Source organism: Paramisgurnus dabryanus, chromosome 8 (genome assembly GCF_030506205.2).
Source record: "Paramisgurnus dabryanus chromosome 8, PD_genome_1.1, whole genome shotgun sequence".
In the NCBI taxonomy this organism is placed as follows: domain Eukaryota; kingdom Metazoa; phylum Chordata; class Actinopteri; order Cypriniformes; family Cobitidae; genus Paramisgurnus; species Paramisgurnus dabryanus.
In genome coordinates this window covers 13,376,333-13,401,916 of record NC_133344.1, presented here as the reverse complement: position 1 = coordinate 13,401,916, position 25,584 = coordinate 13,376,333, and the positions used below count along the sequence as shown (strand labels likewise).

General features: G+C 39.4%; 1 protein-coding gene across 1 annotated transcript in view; it reads left to right on the top strand.

Moving 5' to 3' along the window:
* LOC135770764 (uncharacterized) overlaps positions 1–25,584 on the top strand; it is a 49,895-nt gene that overhangs the window by 13,485 nt on the left and 10,826 nt on the right. Inside the window, exons 2-4 of the mRNA XM_065280554.1 lie at positions 22,391–22,467; positions 23,741–23,793; positions 23,923–24,306. Of these exons, the coding sequence (XP_065136626.1) occupies positions 23,763–23,793; positions 23,923–24,306 (415 nt within the window). The 5' untranslated portion in view covers positions 22,391–22,467; positions 23,741–23,762. The remainder of the gene's footprint in view (positions 1–22,390; positions 22,468–23,740; positions 23,794–23,922; positions 24,307–25,584) is intronic.

Here is a 25,584-nt window from a genome sequence, read left to right as displayed (position 1 = left end):
GGATGCCGTTGCTCCCATTCGAAAAAAGAGATTCAAAGAAAAACCGCCAGCTCCATGGTATGACCATCACACAGCAGCTCTTAAAAAGGCAGCTAGAAAAATGGAAAGAAATTATAGAAGCACAAAGTTAGAAGTATGGCGCGCAGCATGGAAACAGAGTGTTAAACACTACAGACAGGCTATTAAAACCGCCAGATCTACATATCTTAGCAAGCTTATAAATGAGAATCATAATAACCCTCGTTTCCTCTTTAGCACAGTTGCGAAACTGACTAGAAACAAAGAACAAACAGAAACCAATAGTAAACTTCAACACAATAGTAACGACTTCATGAACTTCTTTTCTAACAAAATTTCGGCTATTAGGGAAAACATCGTAGCTACCCAGGCAGCCACCACTCTACCCATTAGTTCACTTAACACTAGACTACCATACGAACATCTTGATTCATTTAAACCTACTACAATAGATGAGCTCTCTAAACTAGTCACATCATCCAAATCATCGTCCTGTATATTAGACCCCATTCCCACAAAACTACTTAAAGAAGTATTCCCTGTAGTGTCAACCCCGGTTCTAAATATCTTTAACTCATCGCTAGAAATAGGATACGTTCCAACAGCTTTCAAACTATCAGTTATTAAACCGCTGATTAAAAAACCACAGCTTGACCAAGGAGAACTTAATAACTTTAGACCAATCTCAAATCTCCCTTTTCTTTCGAAAATATTAGAAAAGGTAGTGGCAAGCCAGTTACGCACATTCTTGACAAATAATAGTACATATGAAAAGTTCCAATCAGGATTCAGGCCCCACCATAGCACAGAGACAGCGTTGCTTAGAGTTACAAATGACCTCCTATTAACATCCGATCGTGGTGAAATCTCCATTCTTATATTACTAGACCTTAGTGCAGCATTTGACACAATAGACCACAGAATCCTACTCAATAGACTAGAAAACTATGTTGGTATCAGTGGTCAGGCGCTAGCCTGGTTTAGGTCATATCTAACCAATCGCTATCACTTTGTTTATGTAAATGAGGAAGAGTCATATCACTCCCTGGTTAAATACGGTGTACCGCAGGGATCAGTTTTAGGTCCTATCCTGTTCTCGTTATACATGTTACCCCTAGGAGACATTATCAGGAAACATAACATAAGTTTTCACTGCTATGCGGATGATACCCAGCTTTACATCTCCTCGCATCCCAGCGAAACACACACGTTTTCTAAACTAAAAGACTGCATTAGCGATGTTAGTGACTGGATGGCACATAACTTTCTTAAGCTCAACTCCAATAAGACAGAGGTACTTATTATTGAACCAAATCGCTACAAACATAATATGTCAGATTACAAATTGCACATAGATGGCTGTACTGTGGTGCCATCTTCCACGGTTAGGAACTTAGGTGTGATGTTCGACAGCAACTTATCCTTTGATAGTCATATCGCCAACGTCTGCCGCACAGCATTCTTCCATCTTAGAAATATCTCAAAAATACGCCATATACTGTCTACATCTGACGCAGAGAAGCTTATTCATGCTTTTATGACCTCTAGAATAGACTATTGTAACTCGCTACTCGGGGGATGCCATTCAAATCAGGTCAACAAGCTTCAGCTAGTTCAAAACGCTTCTGCAAGGGTACTTACTCGATCTAAGAAGTATGACCACATAAGCCCAATTCTGGCATCTTTACACTGGCTACCAGTTAAATATCGCATCCAATTTAAAATATCACTAATCACCTACAAAGCTTTAAATGGCTTAGCACCCTCATATCTTAGAGAATTACTATCAGAATACAATCCATCACGCACACTACGGTCGCAAAATTCTGGCCTATTGATTATCCCTAGACTATCAAAAGTGTCTAAAAGTGGAAGATCCTTTTCCTACTTAGCCCCTAAGCTCTGGAATGATTTACCAACCGATGTCCGAGAATCAGACACAGTCGATCATTTTAAATCTAGACTTAAAACTTTTCTCTTCAACAAAGCATTCGCATAATTTGTCTAGTAAAGGTTCTTAACTCGCAATAGTTATTTTCACGGAACAAAGCACTCACGGTCATAACACAGACCAACCAAATAAATAAATAAAAACCTTTTCTGCATGAACACTTAAAATGAATTGCATTAAATAGTTTGCCACCGTTTGCCACTGAACCTGCATTAACGACGACAGTGGGGCTTCCGGCCTTAGTCAAACGGTTTGGCACGTATGGTCGGGTTGCGATTTTGGTGCTTTCGTGTGTCTTGTGAATAGTATGCCATACAGACCCGTTTGCCACTGAACCTGCATTAACGACGACAGTGGGGCCTCCAGCCTTAGTCAAACGGGTTGGTATGTATGGTCGGGTTGCGTTTTTCGCGCTTTCGTGTGTCTTGTGAATAGTATGCCATACATACCCGTTTGCCACTGAACCTGCATTAACGACGACAGTGGGGCCTCCAGCCTTAGTCAAACGGGTTGGCACGTATGGTCGGGTTGCGATTTTGGCGCTATCGTAAGTCTTATGAATAGTATGCCATACAGACCCGTTTGCCACTGAACCTGCATTAACGACGACAGTGGGGCCTCCAGCCTTAGTCAAACGGGTTGGTATGTATGGTCGGGTTGCGTTTTTCGCGCATTTGTGTGTCTTGTGAATAGTATGCCATACATACCCGTTTGCCACTGAACCTGCATTAACGACGACAGTGGGGCCTCCAGCCTTAGTCAAACGGGTTGGCACGTATGGTCGGGTTGCGATTTTGGCGCTATCGTAAGTCTTATGAATAGTATGCCATACAGACCCGTTTGCCACTGAACCTGCATTAACGACGACAGTGGGGCCTCCAGCCTTAGTCAAACGGGTTGGTATGTATGGTCGGGTTGCGTTTTTCGCGCTTTTGTGTGTCTTGTGAATAGTATGCCATACAGACCCGTTTGCCACTGAACCTGCATTAACGACGACAGTGGGGCTTCCGGCCTTAGTCAAACGGGTTAGCACGTATGGTCGGGTTGCGATGTTTTTGGCGTTTTCTCCTGGTCCTGTAAATGGTATACAATATAGACCCGTTTGCCACTGAACCTGCATTAACGACGACAGTGGGGCTTTAGGCCTTAGTCAAACGGGTCGTCAGGTTTCATTTTCTCTTAAAGATCGGAAGGTGACCCTTATTTACCATATATACCCTCGCATTGGGCCCCCAATTTGCTAAATCCTCAACTGTGGATAACATAATTATGCCGCAATATTTAGTCTGTCTGGAACTAAGCTGAGTTAAACCACATCACTGTGTGACACTTCAATACATATGAACGGCCGCTACGCTAATACGATTTTGTTTTTCTCTCCCTGTCTCGTCCTCGACCCGAGGACGAGACAAACAGACCCAGTCCCGGTAGATGTGAAAGTCGGCACACCTCTGATCTACTGGCTGTTCTTCAACGTTATGCCCAGCTGATACCTGACCAACGATCACCGGCAGAACCGCTTAATCTCCGCTAAATCTCCATTTCCGTTCTCCCAAGGGTTTTTCCCTCCTAGGACTTATTTTTCCTCGGATAAAAGCCCGGGGTTTTTTTTCTCCTAGGGGGTTTTTCACCCCGGGGAGGCAGCCTTTTTGGGCTTTACCTAGCTTCCTCTTCTATACGTTGCTTTAGTAATACGTGCAATTATAATATTGAGTCATAGCCGCAGCAAATTTAACTGCTCATGCTATCATGTATTCTGTTGTGCTATCTGTCGTTTTCTGTGCTTTTCACTGCTTCTATTTATGTAAAGCTGCTTTGAAACAATTGACTTTTGTGAAAAGCGCTATATAAATAAAATTGAATTGAATTGAATTGAATTGAGAATTTTCATTCCAAAATGGCGGCCACGCTACTGAAGCGCCACCTAGTTGCTGTTGCCAAAAACGAATGAGAGTTTCCCCTCTTGTGCTTATACACCTTGGCGGAGCTTACATGAGCAGAAGAGAAAGAAATAAAATCTAGAACAGCCATGTTTGACTCATTCTAAACTGCAAGAAAACAAGAGACACTTTGGGACAGTCTTTCTCTGCCTTTCCTCTGTTCAGTGAGCAGCAGGGAGAAACAGCGCATTTAATTTAATGACTATTCTGACTGTGCTAATAGCGTTTCCCTAAACCATCCGCTGACTGTTTAGATGTAACATGAATATACTTCTATAAAATATGCACATAGTTTGTTATTCAGTCGCTGGGTGTGCTGCATTATATAAATACAGTAATACTGCCAATCACTGTGTATAATGATGATGCTAGACGCTTAAGTCAGTTCGTGGAAGTTAATGACGGTTAACATATAGAATTAATATGTCATGTTTAATTACTATTTTTACTGCTTTTAATGTCTTAAAACAGAAACAGGAAATATAAGAATGACATTATTTATCCCTTAGTTGCATTAAAGTACAGTATATAACAGTTCAGAGACTAGTAGCAAAAGCACAAACATTAACCTGGCTTTGATAGTAAATGTGATGTAATGATGTCACAGATATGCAAATTAGTACGTCAAGAATCGATTCTGAATCGAATCGGGACCATAAGAATAATCGATTCTGAATCGATTCATGAGGGTCCAAGCGATTCCCACCCCTACAAAAATAAATAAGCGGGCACCCACCTCCCTAAAGTTTCCAGGAGTAAAGCTCAAGGTGTAAATAAAAAAAAAGAGTAGTTCCACTAAAGGGCTACAACTAGCCAGGCAGTACAACACAATACAACAAAGAGTCAGAATACTCTAACAACCAGAAAAGTACACATATGAGCCGTTTCTCAATGTCAAGGAAGGATCCTCGGAAGACAGAATTTCGAGGATGCTATGTCATCGACGTCCGTCGAAGGACTGTTCCAATGTCGAGGATTCTCGAAATTTCAGTCCTTCGTATCCTTGACATTGAGAAATGGCTATGGTGTTTGCAAGGAGGATTCGATCCAAGAGGTCAAAAGGAAAATTTCATAATGCGACCAAATGTATTAATGGATTAATGGATTACAGAATGAGACACAGTAGCGCAGCTCTGTCTCAAGTTTATACATCAAGAGTTCTGATCTTTGAAGGGCATAGGGATGTTAACGCCTGACTGTAGCTGGACCGGACACTTTCAACCGCATGTGTGTACAGAAAATTGCTAACTTTAGCGTCTTTTAGCGGTTAAATTGTTTAAAATCACTTAAGTGTTAACATTTGCAAGCCTTTGAAACGCGTGCAAATGATCAACTTTTACCCCATTTAAATTTGCGTATTAATCCGCGAATCGCATGCGAGCCAAACAGTGGGTGGTGATCTGTATGGATCTGTATCAACTGCCATTCGTTACACCACTAATTAGTAAAAACAAACATCTTGAGATACTTGGTAGCCAACAATATTTACCTCTTATGATTGAGCATTAGAGACTTGGGCTTGAGTAGGCTACTTACTGGTGACAAGCTTCTCAATTCTCAGATGAGTCAACGACGACCGTAAGTGAACTTCACAGAATCATATTAGACAGAAATCTTGTCAAAAAACGAAAAAGATAACGGTATTAACTGGTTACCATTATTTTAAATAAAAGATTCTGTTCCGGAACATATTTTTTTACATTTTTGGTTTTCGTTTCTGTTCCTTGCAAGACATCAAAAGTTTCTGGTTTTCGTTTTCATTCGGTGAACCGGTTCAAAGCCTTGCACAAAACTAAACAAACTGAACAGCATAATCTGACATCTTGCATTTATACATAAATCCAGACACCTCACTTAAGTGTAGAAAATTCATACAAATAAAAACGGGATTGTATTTAATTTACATCCTTCCTAAAGAATAAATAAAAGAAAAAAGTATGTAAAAAGAAAATTTTGATTTGCAAAAACAGATAGTTCCAAATAAAACTCTTAAATTTGTATTTTTATCAAGCTCCTGTTTATGTTCAGTAATTGCACTTTAAAGGGAATAAAAATAACCTACTCATATAAAACATGATAACAAACAGACACTCTAAACAACACACACATTCTTTTTTGTTTACTGTTGTTTTAAAGCAGATTGGCAGATGCTGACAAGTTTGTGTTGTGAACATGTATAAAGATCCAGTTAACTGTCAGAAAAACATGTGTGTGTGTTTGAGATTTTTTTCTCAAATGACACGTTATGTGATGTTAATATATCCATTGCAGGACTGAGACAGGCTGCTTTATGCTGGGTACACACCAAAAGATAATCACACTAATATCACAGGTGATGTCATGTCTGGCAATGCATCTTGGAAAGTCCCTTCTGCAATGTCTAATCCAGTGTTTCTCAAAGTATGGGGTGTGCCCTTTGGCTGGGGAATAGGAACATTCCAAGTGGGCCGTAACAAACTGGAGGAATTTTGGTCCTTTTTGTGCCCATCAATGAATTCTTTATTTATTGACCATAAACTCAGACTGTAAAGAAAATGTCATGTGAAACCATAGCCTACAAGAATGAATTACAGTTTTTTCAGTTGCTAACAACCATTGTTTAATACTGAAACCACATTTTCAAAACTCTTCACACAGTCCCCACTACCAGCATAAATGTTGGCTGAACAGTTAGGGCCCTATTTTAATGATCTAAGCGCATTGTCTAAGCGCACAGCGCAACGTCTAAATGGGCGTGTCCGAATCCACTTTTGCTAGTTGAACGACGGGAAAAATGGTTTGTGCGCCGAGCACATGGTCGAAAAGGGTTGGTCCTTTTTTTTATGAGTAATTATGAGTAATGGGAGTTTAAGAATAATGTTAAAAAATTGTGTTGTTTTTCACTTGTATTGAAATTTTTATTTTTTTATTAAAACCTTTAAAACCCGTTTTCTTTTAGTCATGGAAGTAAAAAATAGCAGGCTTTTAATTGCTTTAAATGTATGGCTATACAATATCATAAAAAAATATTTACAAGTATGTAAGAAAAGGTTTGTACTCAAAAATACTTTATTTGTAACAAACAGGAGATAAAGGATTTACAAACGGTTCTCTGTACGTTTCAGCACTTGGACAGCGTCAGTTTTTTAAGCATTACTTAAAAATGTTTCTCATCTTACCATATCTACAGGTACAGAGTCATCATATACAATAAATCTGTGATGTAGCATTTAAAAAAAACATTTAAAAACAGATGCATTTGTTTAAAGCAAAGCATTTATTTACTTACCAGGCTACAGGTGAAGCAGCTCTTTATGCCTTCTAACATCTTATAATCTGTCCTCTTTTTTGTCCAAGAGACTCAATAATAATCTTTAACATTTCAATCCTTTAATCTTTCATATTTAAAAGCGTTTTTGTGCTGCTGCGCATTAATGTACGTGATGAGCAAAGCCGCTTTGTCGTCCCGTTTATAGGTGCATATTACTAATGCGCTCTTTAAATAACAAAAAACATATTGCGCCATTGACTTTAGACTTTAGAGCAGGTTTTTGTTGGTCAATGGCGTAGTATATTTTAGTTGCCTCAAAATAGCAATTCGCCAACAATGCACCTGAACACACCTCGTATTCAGACCAGAATGCCCATGGGCGCAAAAGGGGGCGCAAATGCATTTTCTATTTAAACAACGTGGCGTTAAACGTGAAAATGATAATGGCACAGGGTGGAAACTAGCAAAATACACTTGCGTCACGCATTGCGCTGCATTGCGCCGGGTGTAAGATAGAGCCCTTAATCTAATCTCCAAAACATACTCAGACTAAAATAACACTGGCAACAATTCTTATTCAGAAAACCCACTTTTTTTTCACAACACACTTACCTAAAAAACACTAACAACAGCAATGCATTACATAACTGATAAACTTTTCTTTATAAAGTTTGAATGACAATTCACATAAAACAGTTCTTCATATAGAATACTGTAACACCTTTTCACTTTATTAAAGGCATTTGTAACAAGAATGATTCAGAAAATAATCCGAATTTCTTTCTTTTACTGTAATATGAATATACAGCCAAAAGGTGACAAAAGAGGAAAAAAATCCAGGGCTGCATTGATCAAATGTAAAAAAAAAAAACCCTTACATTACTGTAACAACATGTGTAATTTTTTCATTATGGTAAAGTACAATGATGGTTCTAGTCTGCTCTCTCTCTCGCTCTTGTATTTGGCCACAAGTTCCCATCAACATCACATCCGATGTCATCTCTGGCAATTTATCTTGGAAAGTACCTTCTCTGATCAATATTTTCCAACAAATTCAGTTTTACTATGTGAGAAGCTCTCTTTCGGGTGGAAAGTACACTGCTTGTTTGAAGTTGTTTGAACTGTCAGCACCACAGCAGATTCTTGAACTTGAGTTCCAGTGTGTGCGTTGCCTCTCCCCTGTGTGCCTCATCAGCTTAGTACTGTACATAAGGGATTTTCCCTTAATACTTTAATGAAGTAGAACAATGAAATACTTTGACTACAATACTGAAATGTTACTGTTGTATTACACTACTGGAATATTTCTTTACCTGCACTGAGGTACTTTTATTTTATTATTTTATTGGAATATTTTGATTGATTGTTATGTTTTCATACTACAATACTGTTAACAATGAAATGTTCTTAAGTTACTATTATTTTGATTTCACATGTTTCTTTCTTTTTTAGACAACAAATAATGATATTATTTTGATTTCTTTCATTTTAATGATTTATTAATTGTTTTTGAATATTTTACTATTGAGTGTCTAATTGAGTACCTGTAGTATGTACAGGGTGCGAGAACTCTTTTCCCGTTTCCTTTAAAGTCAATATATGCACTTACACACACAGAATGGTGCCATTACAGTAGTTCTTTTTGATTCTGGGATGTACTACTTGAATACCACTTGGGACTAAATTAGCCCCTTTGTAGTATATAAAAGTATACTTCTAAGTGTTCTATAAGCAGGGCCGCATTAACACTGTAAGGGGCCCCTGGGCTTTACCTCTTGTGGGGCCCTTCATCCACCAGAATTACAGCCTACATTCACACACATCTTAATAATCACTAAGCCCTTGAAGCCAATTTTGTTTTGCACATATAAGATTAAGATAGGTAATATAATGATGTTCTACGTGTGATTTGGTGCAAGGAGTATAATTTCAGCGGTTGCATGATGATAGAGACCAAAAATCCTTTGTTGTCAAAGGAACTCCTGGCTTTTCCGGGCACCAGAGGCACTACCTGAGCTGCTCCTTAGCGTAGTCGTTGGTGTGAAGATGTGCTCTCATACAGTATCTGTGTTTATAATACGTGTACACAGCAGGGTTCCCCAAATATTACCTTGGAGGGCCAGAGCACTACAGAGTTTAAGTCCAACCCTAATCAAACTTACCCACCTGTGATTTTCTAGTGATCATGAAGACCTTGATTAGCTTGCTCAGGTGTGTTTGCTCAGGGTTGGAGCTAAACTCTGTAGTGCTCCGGCCCTCCAGGGTAAGATTTTGGGAACCCTGCTATACAGTGTATTGAACATGTTTACATTGTCCTCACTTGTGCGGCCAAGCTAAATAAATATTCCCCTTGTTTTTACATCTAAAAAAGACATCTGGACCTACAGTCACCACACAAAAAGTAAAATTAAAGATGAAAACAAAAACAAAATAAAATTTCTCTAACTTCCTGCCTACTCAGGACTAATGATTTATAACTAAAGTTAAGAGGAATAAAAATAAATACAATCACAATCTTGCTCCCTTTCTGATGTCACAAAAAGATGAGAAATAAAGAAACAAAAATATTTATACATTTTAATTCATAGTTTTATAAGTATAGTCCGGTGGTGGTGTAGTGTCAGCTAATGGTGCAGTTTCTATGTTTAGCATTAGGCCATCATGGACTTTGGCACAGACTTAGTCCTGTTTGCACCGTCATCTGCTTTATAGTTGCTTTACCCACCACAGACCTGAGAATAAGCAGAACACAACAAAAGAGCAAAAGAAAAAACAGTAAGTACAAGATTAAATGAAATAGCGATTTTGGTCCGGCAAGCTCCCCAGGAACCATAGACAGAAGCAAACCAGTTATCAATTTTCAAATCAGTACCAGCATTAAATTTTACTTCTTCTCTCAGGTTCATTTCATCATCACTACTGTATAGTTAATGAATTGATTCTGATTGTAATAGAGATGGTTAATCCATTCAGATTGTTTTGTTAGGTGTTATCCAAACCAGCGTGAATTCAAATCCAGATTTGATTTCGCTTCTGACTTTAACTTAATTTGGTATTCCCATTGGCTGATCAATACAATCTATCCAATCATAAATGGACTGGGAATTTGATATGCTCTTTATACTCTATGATTGACATTTCAGGGTTTAATGGGCTCATCAGGTTTATTAATTATCAAATTAAAAACACTAATGGCCTATGTTAATTTAACTCTTGCACACAAGCCTTTCCAGTAACCGGAGGAGTGTAGTTCTTAAGGCATTTCTCCCACATATCCAAAAATATTCAGCAGTGGTTTGTTTTGTCACAAGGCTGAATCAGAGGAAAAAGTTATAGTCTTTTCACAGGTTTTCCTTGTTAACTTTATTGTGAAATTGTCTGACAATATCCTTTTTGCCGAAACATACATTTATCCAAATGTCAAATCGTGATACAATTATGGAATATTTTCTACATTCATTCCCCCTGTTCCATTAGTTCTGTTAAGACATTCATCCTGTAGTGAGTACATCATACACATTTGGGGCTTCAAACTATTCTCATTTTAATGATATGAATGCTGTGAAGCTCTTAAATTTTTTGCTCCACTGCATCATTAATGATTTTAGGGATATGCAGTTCCCTTTCGAGGAACTCGAGCTGCGTCGGCATAGCAACGCTTTGGGGAACGCCTCGGCGTGACTGATCTGAAGCACTTAACACATAATCAATAATTTGATGATTGGATATAGGCTGGATGCCGTGCGGACCAGGGGTATAAGAAGGCATCCCACACAAACACACTCACTTTTAGTGCCTCAGCAAGTGACTGCGTGTACGTTTGCATAACTCTGAAAATAAGAATCAGTTCAAGTATGTGTATCTCCTTGTCGGCACGATATCACAGACAAGGATACACATGTATACGTGTCTTAATAATGATAATAATATTTTTACGTTTTCTACACCTGTATGTGTAGGCTATGTATGTATATCTGCCTGTCACAGCCTGCATGAGCTGTGTCAAACAGTGATTTTGTGTCTATGCTGTGTGTTGCTTGTACAGCTATGCACAGCATTTATTCTCCTGATCGGCCGCTGGTGCGCCATAAGTCAAGATAATGGTTGTTTCTCAATATGCGTTCTTCAGCGATCTTGCGTCCTTGTGTCCTCGCTCTACGTCATTAACAGTCGAAGTTCAATTCCAATTCTCAAGAACGCAAGTACAGAGGACGCATGAAAATACCCGGATGTGTTCTTGATATCGAGGATGCATCGAGTGCAGACTTGCGCGCTGAAATCTGGGGAGGTCACGTGACCAGTAGGAAGATCGCACACATCTCAATTCTCATAAGTGCGTTCTGTGTTCTCGCGACCTTCTGAGTTCGTTCTTCCGAGGTCGCCTGGCAAGACCAATCTCCACGAGAACGCAAGTCTGTTCTTTGCTTTCTTAGAATTGAGAAACAGCCATTGATCTTGTGTGTTACGATTCAAGACCATCATCCGCTGAGGCGGGTAACGTCTTCGTTCGTGGCACTGATTATTTCTTATTGAATTGAAGCGAAGCAGCTCATACCTCATTTATGGTGCCTGCTTTTCTTCAGTGCCCTCGCAGGGCACACTCACTGCTGTGCATAGTACCACAGGCAGCCACAATTAACCTTCACCTACACTGGTGGAACTGCATACAGCCGGCTCCAGTGTGTAGCATGTATACGTTCTTGTGCAGAAGGCTGTAGAACCTCCACATGAGAGAAATGATGACCTACAGCCATTGCTTTATTGTTTCAAAAAGGAGGGATTTGTAATTTTTCAGTGATGCAGATCAGTCCTATGCTGTGACTGAGACAGATTGTGATTTAATCAGATCCGAGGACTGATTCCTTACATTAGAGCTTATGTCTTTATTCAACATGGGAGGGTTTTCCCCGAGGGGAAATCCGTCTCGCGTGATCAAAGTCACGCATCGTTGTTTGCGTGCTCTGGTAACAGGAAGAAAGCCATGGCTTCTGCCTCAAGGTCCTGTGTTGGGTGTGCGTTGTCGATGTGTGACGTTGACAACAGACGCGTCCCTCACAGATTGTTGCGATTATGGAAAGCCAAAATTGCTGAAACTCATCATCTGCAATGGCACTGAAATTGCCTTGGAATGATGGTGGTATGGGTTGGACTCCCATTTCCTTCTAGACCTGAGGAGCCATCATGTGTTTGTCTAGACAGACATCACATCGGTGGTTTCTTTAATAAATTTCTAAGGAGGTCTGCAATCAAAGTCATGCATCGTTGTCTGCGTGCTCTGGTGGTGTTGAGGAAACCTTGGTTTCTATCCTAAGAACTGTTTTGGGAGTGCGCTGCTGGCGTGTGACAACAGACGATTGATTCCTTGATGATGTTACAGCAACAAACCTCTTAATGTTGGCTACCATGCTTTCTCTGCAAAAGAAAAAAATCAAAACATTAAAAACATATCTAGAAATCAGTCTCTTCAAAACTTTTGAAAATAACAATCTCAGTTAATAAGAAGCACTCCAATCCACCTGCCTGTTTAAGCATCATACACTGCATGGCTAGTCGAAATGTAATTTATATTTTACAACAGTAATTGTCATTTCACAATAACAGAGGACTGAACTTCAAATACAACGAACTTAAGTGAAACAGCTAACTATACAGCTAACTCTACGGCTAAAAATAGCTCCAACCTGCATAGCTAACATGCATGATATTTTAACAACACAATGAAACAGTTTTCTGCAATCTGCTGTTAAGATTGCTCATTTAAAAATATAAACAGGATGAAAATGGCTTACCTCTACGTGTTTCCTTAGATTTGAAGCAGTATTCTTGTAAACAGAAATAGCACAGTTTCAAGGCAGGCAGAGAAGACACAAAGGACTCGTTCTTTTATTCAGTGACTTAAAAAAACTCTTGTAAATAAGGCCATTGTTGTTGTGGCGAGTCAGTTATTTCCTCCGTTGTTTATGAATGCAGTTTCATTTTCCAAATGATACGCTGGCTGGCTGCTGCACTCGCACCGCTTACATGAACCACCGCAGCAACCAAAACAAGTTCAAAATGAAACGCGTGCTGTACCCTGATTGGCAATTTGACGCGTCACACGTGCATCTTAGTTTGCCCAGTTACGTTTTTTATCTACTGATAAATAAAAAGGAACGACCGATTTTTCAAAATGTAGTAGAGTAAAAAGTAATATTTGACTTTAAAATGTAGTAAAGTAAAAGTCTCCCAAAATAAAAGTACTTGAAGTACAGATATGCGAAAAAACTACTTAAGTACAGTAACGAATTACATTTACTTCGTTACTGTCCACCACTGGCTTTAGACGTTTTTTTTTATCAAGGGATCTTAGTTAGTGTCTTTTTTTATGCTGTACTTTGTTGGGGGGGGGACTTATCTGTTAATAACAAAAATAGGATAAGCTGAACAAGAGAGGTTCAGCTATTGGTCTTACCCCAGACTCACTTGAGGTCATTTTGGAGAAGAAGATGAGGTCGAAATTGATAGTTTGAAGGCCTTCCACTACACAATGTTTTTAACGGGCTCAGAAGCTTTTTCAGTGAGCGATTGAGAAGGTCTTGTGCTCCTGCAGCAGTTTTGTTCTTGCATTGGTTCTTAATCAGGTTTTTAATAGTCTCTAAATGCAAACGTATTTATCTGTGTGTTATCTGTGTTGGTGGCAAACCAGTTTCCCTATCAGGATTAATAAAGTTCTCTCTTTAATAAGAAAAATAGCTGGATTATTTTTGACCCATAAGGGATAAATATTGGACATGCTGGGTTCATTGCCTTGTGCTGGGTTAAAAATGACCCAATTGTGGGTTGATGTTATGCAACCATGGAGTATAATAACCCAGCAGTTGGGTTAAAACCACCCAGCATTGGGTCAATTTTAACCCAGTGGTGTGTTCTGTCCAATATTTACCCACTATGGGTCAAAAGTAACCTAGCCAATTTTAGAGTCTATAAGTCTCAGGTGTGTCAATAAGGCAAGGCAAGGCTGTAAAGTGTTGTATCTTACATTCAAGAACAGAGACGTCATTTCGTTTATAACTTAACTTTATATAAGTAATAGCAACACAACACAGACACGCACAGCTTTGTGCTGCCTCTAACATACACACTGTGTACTTATTTGCCAGTGCATGACATACTCATACATACTGCCACTGACCTCTACTGGTCATTCTTAGTTATAACACATAACACCCTTCCCCCTTAACTTGAAAACATCCACTTTAATAATTCCCAACATAGAAATGTATAGAAATGTATTATAAACAACAGTAACATAACTTTATGACACATCTCAACACCTTATTTTGAAATGTTTTCATTTTTTCAATTATCAGTGATATGATTTCACAAAGTCTTTGAGATATACTGGTGCTTTTCTTTCTCTTACTGAACGTCTCACACATCCTGTTTGTGAACTTTCAGGCTGCTTTGTCTCTTCAGTATCAACCAACTCAGGTTTTGTAACCATTTGTTCTGAATCTGTGGCATCAGAATGTGCAGTTTCTACAAGCTCTTGTGGTTGATCCAGAATATCAGCTTGGGAAACAATTTCAGAATTTGAAACTTCTTTCTGTTGCCGACTGAACAACTGGTCGACATGACGATGTACCACTCTGTATGATTCAGGTCCTGTGATCTCTGTAATTTCTCCCTGCACCCATTTTGGTCCATAACCAAAATTCCTGGTATACACGGCGTCTCCCACTTCAAAATATCTGGACTTAGCATGTTTATCATGATGCTCTTTCTGACTGTTGCTTTGTTTCAATTTTGTTGTTGAGGCGTGCCATTGTGTGCACGGATGCCTCCAACACGGGGTGGAGGGCCACGTACGACAGGCTTGCAGCCACGGGGGTTTGGACATCACCCCAGCTGCAATGGCACATAAACTGCCTCGAGTTGTGGGCTGTGTATCTTGCTCTCGTCCGCTTCAGCAACGAGCTCCGAGGCAAAGATGTATTAGTTCGCATCGACAATATTGCGGCTGTTGCGTATATCAAATCACCAAGGCAGTCTACGCTCTCGCCACCTGTCGCATCTCGCCGGTCATCTCCTCATCTGGAGTCTTTGTGCCATTTATATCTCAGGACACAGCTTTCATGAGCAGCACGCCCCAGCAAGTGGGGACTCCACCCCCAGTTTGCCTCTCCAGAGACTACCCATTGTCGCCTGTTTTATTCATTGACCAAGAGAATGCTCGGCGTGGAGGCGCTGGCGCACAGCTGGCCGCATGGGATGCACAAATAGGCAGTGAGCCTTATTGTACCGACGCTGTGCAAAATCAGGGAGGACGAGGAGAGCATTCTGTTAGTTGCACCGTAATGGACAACCAGGAATTGGTTTCCAGAACTCATGCTCCTCGTGACAGCCCCTCCCTGGAAGATTTCCCTGAGGAAGGACCTTCTTTTTTAAGAAGGGGGTACATTATGGCACTCTCGTCCCGATCTCTGGAACCTCCACGTATGGTCACTGGACAGGACAAGGAGGTTCTAAGTGATTTACCGCAAGCGGTATCTAACACTATTTTTGCTGCGCGAGAACCGTTTACGAGACAGGCTTACACGCTTAAATGGAACCTGTTTGTTGAATGGTGTACTTCTCAACGAGAAGACCCTTGAGAATGCCCCATCAGAGTCGTGCTGCGTCTCCAGCAACGTCTAGAGAAAAGGCTGTCACCTTCTACTATTAAAGTAGATATTGCGGTGATATCCACTCACCGCGCGCCGATAAACGGTACATTAGTGGGTCAGCACAATCTGGTCATTAGGTTTCTAAGAGGTGCTCGGAGGCTGAATCCTTCGCGCCCTCCCTCTATTCCTCCTTGGGACCTGTCCGTGGTGCTGAAAGTCTTATATGACGCCCCATTTGAGCCTCTATACTCTGTGAGTGTTACGTTTCTTACAATGAAAACTCTAACTCTTCTCACATTGGCTTCTGTCAAAAGGATAGGGCATTTTCTGTCAACGATTCGTGCCTTCAGTTTAAACCTGCTGAATCCAGCATTACTCTGAGACCCAGGTCTGGCTACGTGCCTAAACCCACTACTCAGTTTAAAGATCAGGTGGGGAACTTGCAAGCGCTGCCTTTGGAGGAGGCAGACCCAGCCATGGCTTTGTTATGTCCTGTTCATGCACTATGTGTGTATGTGGATCGAACTCAAAGCTTTAGAACTTCAGAGCAGCTCTTTGTCTGTTAAGGTGGTCAGCAGAAAGGAGAAGCTGTCACCAAGCAGATGATGTCCCATTGGATTGTAGACACTATTACCCTTGCATATGAAAAGCAGGGTATTCCTTGCCCGTTTAATCTGCGTGCAAATTCTACCAGAAGTATGGCATCATCTTGGACATTGGCTCGTGGTTCCTCGCTAACAGACATTTGTAGAGCTGCTGATTGGGCGACACCAAACACGTTCACTAGATATAGTGTTCGTATCGAGCAGGTATCCTCTCGGGTTCTTTCTTCAAACCAGTGAAAACACCGACGGTCGGCTCATGTGTCAGCTTGCAGCCTCCGTTTTGGTGCAGCACATTTGCACCACTATGGAAGGTCTTTAGAGCAAAAACGTCACAAAAACAGTTTTTGTTCTCCTCCCCCGCCTTGTGGGCTGATGTTGCAGAGCATCGGCACTCAGCCTCTCACTAGCTGCATTCCTGAAAACCTGTGTTTGGCTAGGCCCCTGTATAGTGCCCCCTTGAGCTTCCCTATGTGTGTATTTCCGTGGAGCTAATCTACCCCTTTTCCCTTAGCAGAGCTCGCTCTGCATCTCTCTAGTACAGGGGTCGGCAACAGGCGGCCTGCGGGCCAAAACTGGCCCACCAGCAATATTTTCTGGCCCGCTGGATTATTTTGGAAAAACATTTTTTTTTAAAATCAGGCTATTTTTATTTGACAATAACAGTTTACAAATAGTGTATCATTCCTTCAATCATTTTTTTTTAATTAAATAAAAAAATATTGGTTTTATTTGGAAATACATTTTTTTAAATCAGGCTATTTTTATTTGACAATAACAGTTTACAAATAGTGTATCATTCCTTCAATCGTTTTTTTTTTCAAATTAAAACCAAAAAGAAAATAAAGAAAAACGACTTGTTTTCTATTATTTAATTCCTGAATTAAAATGAAAAAACGAATTACGACGCGTTTTCCAATTTTCTGATTGTGCGCTCAGATCAAAAATAGAAAAAATGAAGGAAACCGGTTTAGACAAATTTTTATTTAACACCCTAGCAGACATATACCAATGAAATAATTTTAAACAGATCAATTACTATAGTGGTAACAGATTACAGCCATTTAATAAGGGTTTGAAAAGCAACCATGCTCTCCTGTAAGTCTCATTCGCTTACAGTCCGACTTTTGAACTTTTTTCATTATTATTTGTGACCCGTCACGGAAACCAGTGACACAAGTCGGCAGCACAAGTTTCGAGAAAATGAGAAAAAAAGTTTTTTTTTCCAAATTTGTGATTTTCGGTTTATTGCAGAATCTGTTAGTTGAGATCACGAAGAAGCCTCTCCATGTTTGAGATAGCAGTTTATGTATATTTAAAAGCGTACATTTTGCAGTTGAAATCGGCTTGTTTTTCCGGAGATTCTTGCGTGCAGCGGGGGGCGTGATTGTCTGTGTGTATATTTACATACTGTATAAGCTTGTGTTTTCGCCTCCGCCCCCAAAGGGAACAGCGTGACTACTAAATAAGGATAGTTCGCCCAAAACTGAAAATAATGTCATTAATGACTTACCCTTATGTCGTTCTAAACTCGGAAGACCTCCGTTCATCTTCGGAACACAGTTTAAGATGTTTTAACTTTAGATTTAGTCCGAGAGCTTTCTGTTTCCTCCATTGAAAATCTATGTACGGTTTCCATGTCCAGAAAGGTAATAAAACATCATCAAAGTAGTCCATGTAACATCAGTGGGTCAGTAAGAATGTGTTGAAGCATTGAAAATACAGTTTGGTCCAAAAATAGCAAGAATTACGACTTTATTCAGCATTGTCTTCTCTTCCGGCTCGAGCGGGAAGTCACGTGACTGTAGTGACGCGGCTGCCCTGTTCCTCAGACATGTTTGCTATTTTTTTTTTCAAACTTATAGCGTGCGTCTCCCCAGACTGTAAACGAAGCTTAGAAAGCTTAGAAACTGCACTTTCAGAATCTGTAACTAACTCAAAATGCCCCAGATCCAACTTGTGTCACTACTTTCCGTGACTGGTCACATTTATTCGGGTAACAGACTGATAAATAATATGTATTACCTAATAAAAATAGTTGCACTAAATGCTGCACAAAACCATTCCACTAGCCTACTTGACAAAAGCAGTAACCGCGCGGCGATTCCCCGCTGCACACTGTATGAAACGCCCAAAAGGATTCATTCGGCGCGAGATGAAATTTTAAAATATAAAGACGGTAGCGGTCGGAACTCTGTGGCAGCCCCACCGCTCCCATAACGCGCATTACGCGCTGTGCGTAGGGCATCAGGTGCTGAGGGGGCACCAAAAATAGCCTAATGAAAAAAATTATAATTCTGATATTATTTAATTAAGCCTATAGAAATATTATTAGGCACATTTATCCATGTATATGTTACAAAAAGGGGGGAACGAGATCATTTAAATGCTCTAGTCTAGAAAGTATGCCCCCCAGCCTTTGATGGTCCGTGCCGGTTGATCGCGCGGGCGCCTGACGAAGTTTTACAGAGGCCGTTTCTCAATCCGAAGGCTGCAGCCTCCAGAGGTCGCATTTATAGGCTGCAAACGTCATCAAAACTTTCTTATTTCGTAATATTAATGATTATAAAGTTGACTATTTTTCTTAGTTAATCGTAAATTGTTGTAACATGCTTATGACTTGCTAATGTAATGTTCAGTTAACTGAAATAAACCAGGCTTGATGACGTATGCAGACTGCATATGCGACCTCGCGCAGGCTGCATCCTTCGGATTGAGATACGGCCAGTCAGTAGGCAATTTTTGGAAATAGCCCCGAAAAGACAGCAGGAATAAAATAAAAAACTGCGGGTTGATACCCGTGCATCACTTGCAGGTAAGTCCATCATGTTTAATCATTCCTAAATAAAGGGATATGTGCATGGGCTGCAGCTGCTGCTAATCGTAATGCGCCTCGAACTTGTGCTGACATTGTTAGCAAACTATGTTGTTATAATTTATAACTTCAGTGCAAGCTAAATTTAGATTTTACTGTAAAACATTACATATGCATATGCATTTTACAAATAACTGACGCAGCTGTTACTTTCTTTACTGCGTTTCTTTAGATATTGAGCAGTAGTTTATTGGATTATTTTGACGTGACAGTTAATACTTTCTCAGTAAAAGTTAACGTTAGCAGTAAGTGCACATGGTAGGCTAACAATTCATGACTCTTAAATATATATAAATATAAAACGTCATTATATATGATATGAAGCAAACATTGTGACACTTAGTTCTCTGAATCTTTGTTTTATTTAAGAATATTGAGTATTCTTGTTTACTTATTGATGTTTATTTAATGTAATTTTTTTAAAGTGACATTGCACTTGGGAAAAACATGTCTGGATTATTTTGATAATTTAAGTTTGGTAATTTTTTTCTATTTTGCTATTCTATAAAAGTTTGCACTTTCAAATGTGTAGTGTGTGTTGGCTAAAGCTCTGAAGATTTTACTTTCTGCTATTAAGGTATATGTTTGGTAATAAAAAATTAAACTGGCAAAAACAAACGTTTTTTTTCTCAGGGTCGGGGTGGGGGGCATTATGAAGGAATTAGGCTTAGGGTACCAAAATGGCTAGCAGCGGCACTGCTCTGTGGTACCTATACTTTGGAAAGACTTGACAATCGGGTGGTCTGACTGACAATAGCGCGATCCCGACATCTATTGACAGCGTATCCACACTTCATTCTGACCACCTGTCAGCTTTAAGGAGCTGTTTGGTACTGATACCATTGTCAGCCAACAAAATTATTTTTGTGCAAGATGTTTGAAATAGTTTGGCAGAAAATAGCCTACTTCATTTGTCAGTAGGGGAATATGGTTTCCGTTTATGTTTGTTATAAATTTGAGTGATAGGCTTTGTCCTATTTAATTTATGTTATTTATATTTCATTATTTTTTCTGTGACATTTTGTCTTTGCTGACAGTACACTGTTAAAATAATATTTATATTGGCACAAACATAATTTTTGTATGGCATTTATAATTGTTATAGGCTACTTAATCTCTTTCTTTCCGTTAGAGACATTTGAATGTGAGATTCTGGAAACGAGATTGTGCAGACCCGTCAGGTCGGAAAATAAAACTTAGAGGAGAGCATGAATGCTATTCAAACCTTTATTAAAATTAATATGTAATATGTTAACACAATAGTATTTGATCTGTTTAAAATTATTTCATTGATATATGCGTATAAAGGTGTTAAATAAAAAAAATATTAATTCTGTTCTGAGCACACAATCAGAAAATCAGAAAACCCATCGTTATTCATTTATTCATTTTAGTTCCGGAAATAAATAATGGAAAAACAAATAGTTAAAAAAAAAAAAAAAAACACAATTGAATGAATGATACACGGACCCATCATGTTCCATGATTATAGGTCTATTGCGGGCGCAAACAGACAAAGAAACACCTGAACATGGCCCGCAATCTATTGGCTAAAAAAATATTGGCCCGTGGCCAAAGTTACTTGCCGACCCCTGCTCTAGTATGTTATATTTAGAGATTTTACTTATAGACCTACTGGCTCCAGCGCCACCCAGGGGTTATATCTTATAGGGTTGGCTCTGCAGCGTTTCTTGGCTCCGTCCAGGCAGGTTTGCTTCCCAGTTGCTAGTTCACTATTGTGGGTTAAGGAACTTTTAGTGACCGGCCTCTCTACAGTAAAGCCCAGGTTCCGTCTCTTAACATGTAAGTCGGAAGGTTTTTTGCAGGCACTGGAAGGGTCAGCTTCAGTGGCGTATTGGTAGGGATTCCCAATTCGTTGGTTACGACGTGACGTCGTAGTGACAGACTGAAAGGGAACGTCTCGGTTACGTATGTAACCCTCATTCCCTGAAAGACGGGAAAGGAGACGTCACGTCCCGTTGCCACAGTTTGCTGTTCCATTGCTGATACCGGCCGGGCACTGTTGCTCTGCTTTCTCTGTGAAAATAAGCTGATTTGATTACTGCACCTGCCTCTCTTAAAATACCCAAGCCGCGGGGCGGCGCCGGCAGATGCAAATATCTGCATGCCAAGTTCATTGCCATTTTAAATAGTTTTTCGAAGCTGATAGGTCGCCGCAAAGCGGTTCCCAATCCTCGGTCACGATGTGACGTCTCCATTCCCTTCCTTCAGGGACCGAGGGTAATATATGTAACCGAGGGATTAGACTAGTCCTAGACTAAAATAAATGTAAGAGCTATCAAAACTGAGAACATCTTGCACTGACATATCTTAAAATACATCAGTGCCCTTTGTTTTGCCTGAAGTAATGTTTTTATTAAGGCATGTTTGTTAAAACAAGTTATATTTCCTAATTAAACTAAGGCCTAGTCCAGGCTTAAGCTATTTCTGTCTGGGAAACCACCCCAAAAATGTTTGCAAAACTCTTTTTTTTTGTGAAAACATTGTTTTTTTATTATTTTTATTTTTGTCTGCAAAGTGTGCCAACAACAGCAAAGTTGGTGTTATTTATATTAGATCTCATTGGGTACATTATTTTGTTGTTATTTGCTTAGTACGTTTTTAGCACTTTTAGAAGATCGAGAGCAAATCATTACAGACAGAAATTCAAAAACAAACTACCAAATTACTAATTCAGCAGTTCAACAACTGAGATTATGCAATGAATCTACCTGTTAATGCAACAAACTTCAGAAACTATCGTATCTGCCCTTCGAAGAGTGGACACAGATTGTGAGAAATCATAAAGTGGATTACCGGAAACAATGGATCTTTAGCAAGCAGTAACAGAATGCTTTGACCGTGGTTGGCGGATGGTGAGAGGTACACCTCAGCCGATTAGGGCGGAGGGGCAGTGGCTTTAGTCACTGTGCCACCCCCCTGTGCACGGCCCTGCTGCCAACACACATTATGTGCATATACCTTGTAAAAGTGGTTTTTGCATAATAGGTGCCATTAAAGAATCAAATTAAACATTCTGAGAAATTAAGGTTCTACACTTCATCATTTTCTAAAGGTTTCTTGTTTTTTTACTTCTTTTATTTTGCAGTGTTTAAAGACTGACTCTCTATCCATTTGCTTGTGTAGGGGACTGATCAGAGGATCAGAGAATTATTAGGGTATAAGGTATGTTACCTTTTCTTTTTATTTTAATAGAAGATTTTGCATGTATGCCTGTATATTGTAGTCTCCTGAGTGACAACAATTCAGTTTCTTCCACTAGTAGTAGACATACATTTTTGTGTGAATTTGTCTGAGACTGCATTCATGCTTAAAGGAATAGTCTACTCATTTTCAATATTAAAATATGTTATTACCTTAACTAAGAAGAGTTGATACATCCCTCTATCATCTGTGTGCGTGCACGTAAGCGCTGGGGCACTTCGATAGCATTTAGCTTAGCCCCATTCATTCAATGGTACCACTCAGAGATAAAGTTAGAAGTGACCAAACACATCAACGTTTTTCCTATTTAAGACGAGTAGTTACACGACCAAGTTTGGTGGTACAAAATAAAACGTAGCACTTTTCTAAGCGGATTTAAAAGAGGAACTATATTTTATGGCGGAACAGCACTTTTGGGAGTACTTCGACTCGCCTGAAAAATCCGCTCCCCTTCTCCCTCTCATAATGGGAGAGGGAGGGTGTTACTGCGCCGTGTCGAAGTACTCCCAAAAGTGCTATTCCGCCATACAATATAGTTCCTTTTTTAAATCCGCTTAGAAAAACGCTACGTTTTATTTTGTACCACCAAACTTGGTCGTTTAACTACTCGTCTTAAATAGGAAAAACGTTGATGTGTTTGGTCACTTCTAACTTTATCTCTGAGTGGTACCATTGAATGAATGGGGCTAAGCTAAATGCTATCAAAGTGTCGCAGCTCGCCCCAGTGCTTACGTGCACGCACTAAGATGATAGAGGGATGTATCAACTCTTCTTAGTTAAGGTAATAACATATTTTAATATTGAAAATGAGTAGACTATTCCTCTAAGTCCTGAGGAATCATTATTTTAGAAATAGCAAATACTAATGCTCTTACTTTTTGCAAGATATAAAAGCGGTAACTGGGATGGTATCCTTTAAAAGGTTTTAAGAAATGCCATTTAGGTACTGAAATGTACCCTAAATGTATCAATATGTATTGTTGAGGCCAGTGACAGCATTTGTGCCTTTTTATTGTGTTGCCCTCTAGATTAGATATACATTAAAACATTTATCAAATATTTTGTCATTTTGTTAACTTAGCTTGGTCTCTAGTAAAGTTTCTGGTAGCACAACTTGCACATGACAAAATAGTAAAATTGGAAATGACAATGCCTGGCTAGAGTGGTTTTTATGCTGTATTTTCTGTACATGTTTTATCAGTGTTATTAACATTCTGTTTTCTTTATAAACAAGAGCATAATTTTGACCTGAAGTTATGAATTTACTACTTCCTTTACTTTTTCAAGGTATGGTGCCTTTCTTCTGTTTTTCATAATAAAACTCTAAACATGACACCAGTAGCTTTTATTGAACTGTCGCTCTGGTGTATTTAAAAAAACAATAAATACTACAATTCTCTAATATTTTCCTCATAGCTGTTTTTCTGTATGAGACGTTTGCATGGCAAGTGACAATGCCTAAGGAAATTCATGGCCTCAAAGGTTCCTGTCTGGTTATACCGTGCTCTTTCTACTACACATCCTACCCACCTACTAACCCACATAGAGTTGTGTGGTATCAGTGGGTCTCTCAAGGCTACCCTTTAGTATACGATCCCCGGTATCCATATGACGTCATTGGCAAGTTCAGAGGAAAAACTGATTTATACGGCAACCCATCAAAACGGAGTTGCAGTCTGCTGATCAAAAGTGTGGATCTGTCCCACCATGGAGAGAAATTATATGCATGGATTGACCCAGAAAATGTTGGAAAGAGCACCTACAGGTTTTTTGATGTCACCTCCATGATTCTTGTTGACAGTACGTATATAATCTTTTGTTTATTTAACTTAGTTTTGGTAATTACTGTATCAACAGCTGAGGTTGATAGTGGTACAACAATAGCCATTATCTTATTATGAGCAACTGGGTGAATTTGTCACAATTTATGCTCTAATGACTATTTAAAGAGCACCTATTTCATTCCTAAAAAAAAAACGTTATTTTGTGTATTTGGTATAATACAATGTGTTCACGTCGTTTATGGTTTAAAAAACACATTATTTTCCACATACCACACATTTTTGTAGCTTCAGATATGCTACTTTCCTCAAAACACTTTTTTTGTACAAAGCTCATCGATCTGATAAATGCTGTGTCCCTGATTGGCCAGCTAATCTGTACGTTGTGATTGGCCTGAATACCTCTAACGTTAGGTGGAAATGTGACGCTCCTTACCATGTTTGAAAGATTCGCTCACAATGCAATGCTAACAGAAGTTAACTTACAGGCTGTGATTCCAAGCGGGAGGAATTGTGGTCTTGTCCATGTCATCAGGCCCAGGAAGTAAACTGTTGCCTACAATCTGTGTGTTTTTTGTAGTCCAGGAAAAGAGATTTACGTTGGAAACAATAACTCGCGTCATCGTTTACTTTGGGGTTTGTACCTTTTGCATATCGTTAACATGTACTAATACACACCTACACACCAAAGGAAATGTAAAATCGTGAATCGGACCAAAGGTGCTCTTTAAAATAATTAATTTAATATAAAGGTTTAAGTAAGGGATAATGTAGAGGCAGCCGGTAGTTATCGGGAAATAAGCCCCGACAGTGTGATCAGGACCCGACGCGAAGCGGAGGGTCTTGTATCACACTGAAGGGGCTTATTTCCCGATAACTACCGGCTGCCTCTACATTATCCCGCTTATTACACGGCTACTTGTCATATAAGAAAAAAAACGGACATGAATATGAATTTGAATTTTTTTTTGGCATATTTGTTTTAAATTAACATTTTTATCCTTCCGCGAAACTTTGCACATATGCATAAAATGATCGTAATACCTTATTAAGATCCTCTGCTTCATAATTGTCTGTCTCCATTTTTTTCTCTTTTAGCCAGTCTTTGAGAAGTTTTAATGCCCATCCTGTATTTTTTTGTGTGTTGGCTTCGTAGCTGTCATGCTCTATTTTGTCAAGTTCAGTCTCAGTAAGCTCTCTGTGTCTTGTCGTGGTTGTCCAGTGTTTGTCACAAGATTGGCGCCAAACAGTAATCTTTATTGATCTTTATTGGCGCGGAGCGATTTTACTCGTACAA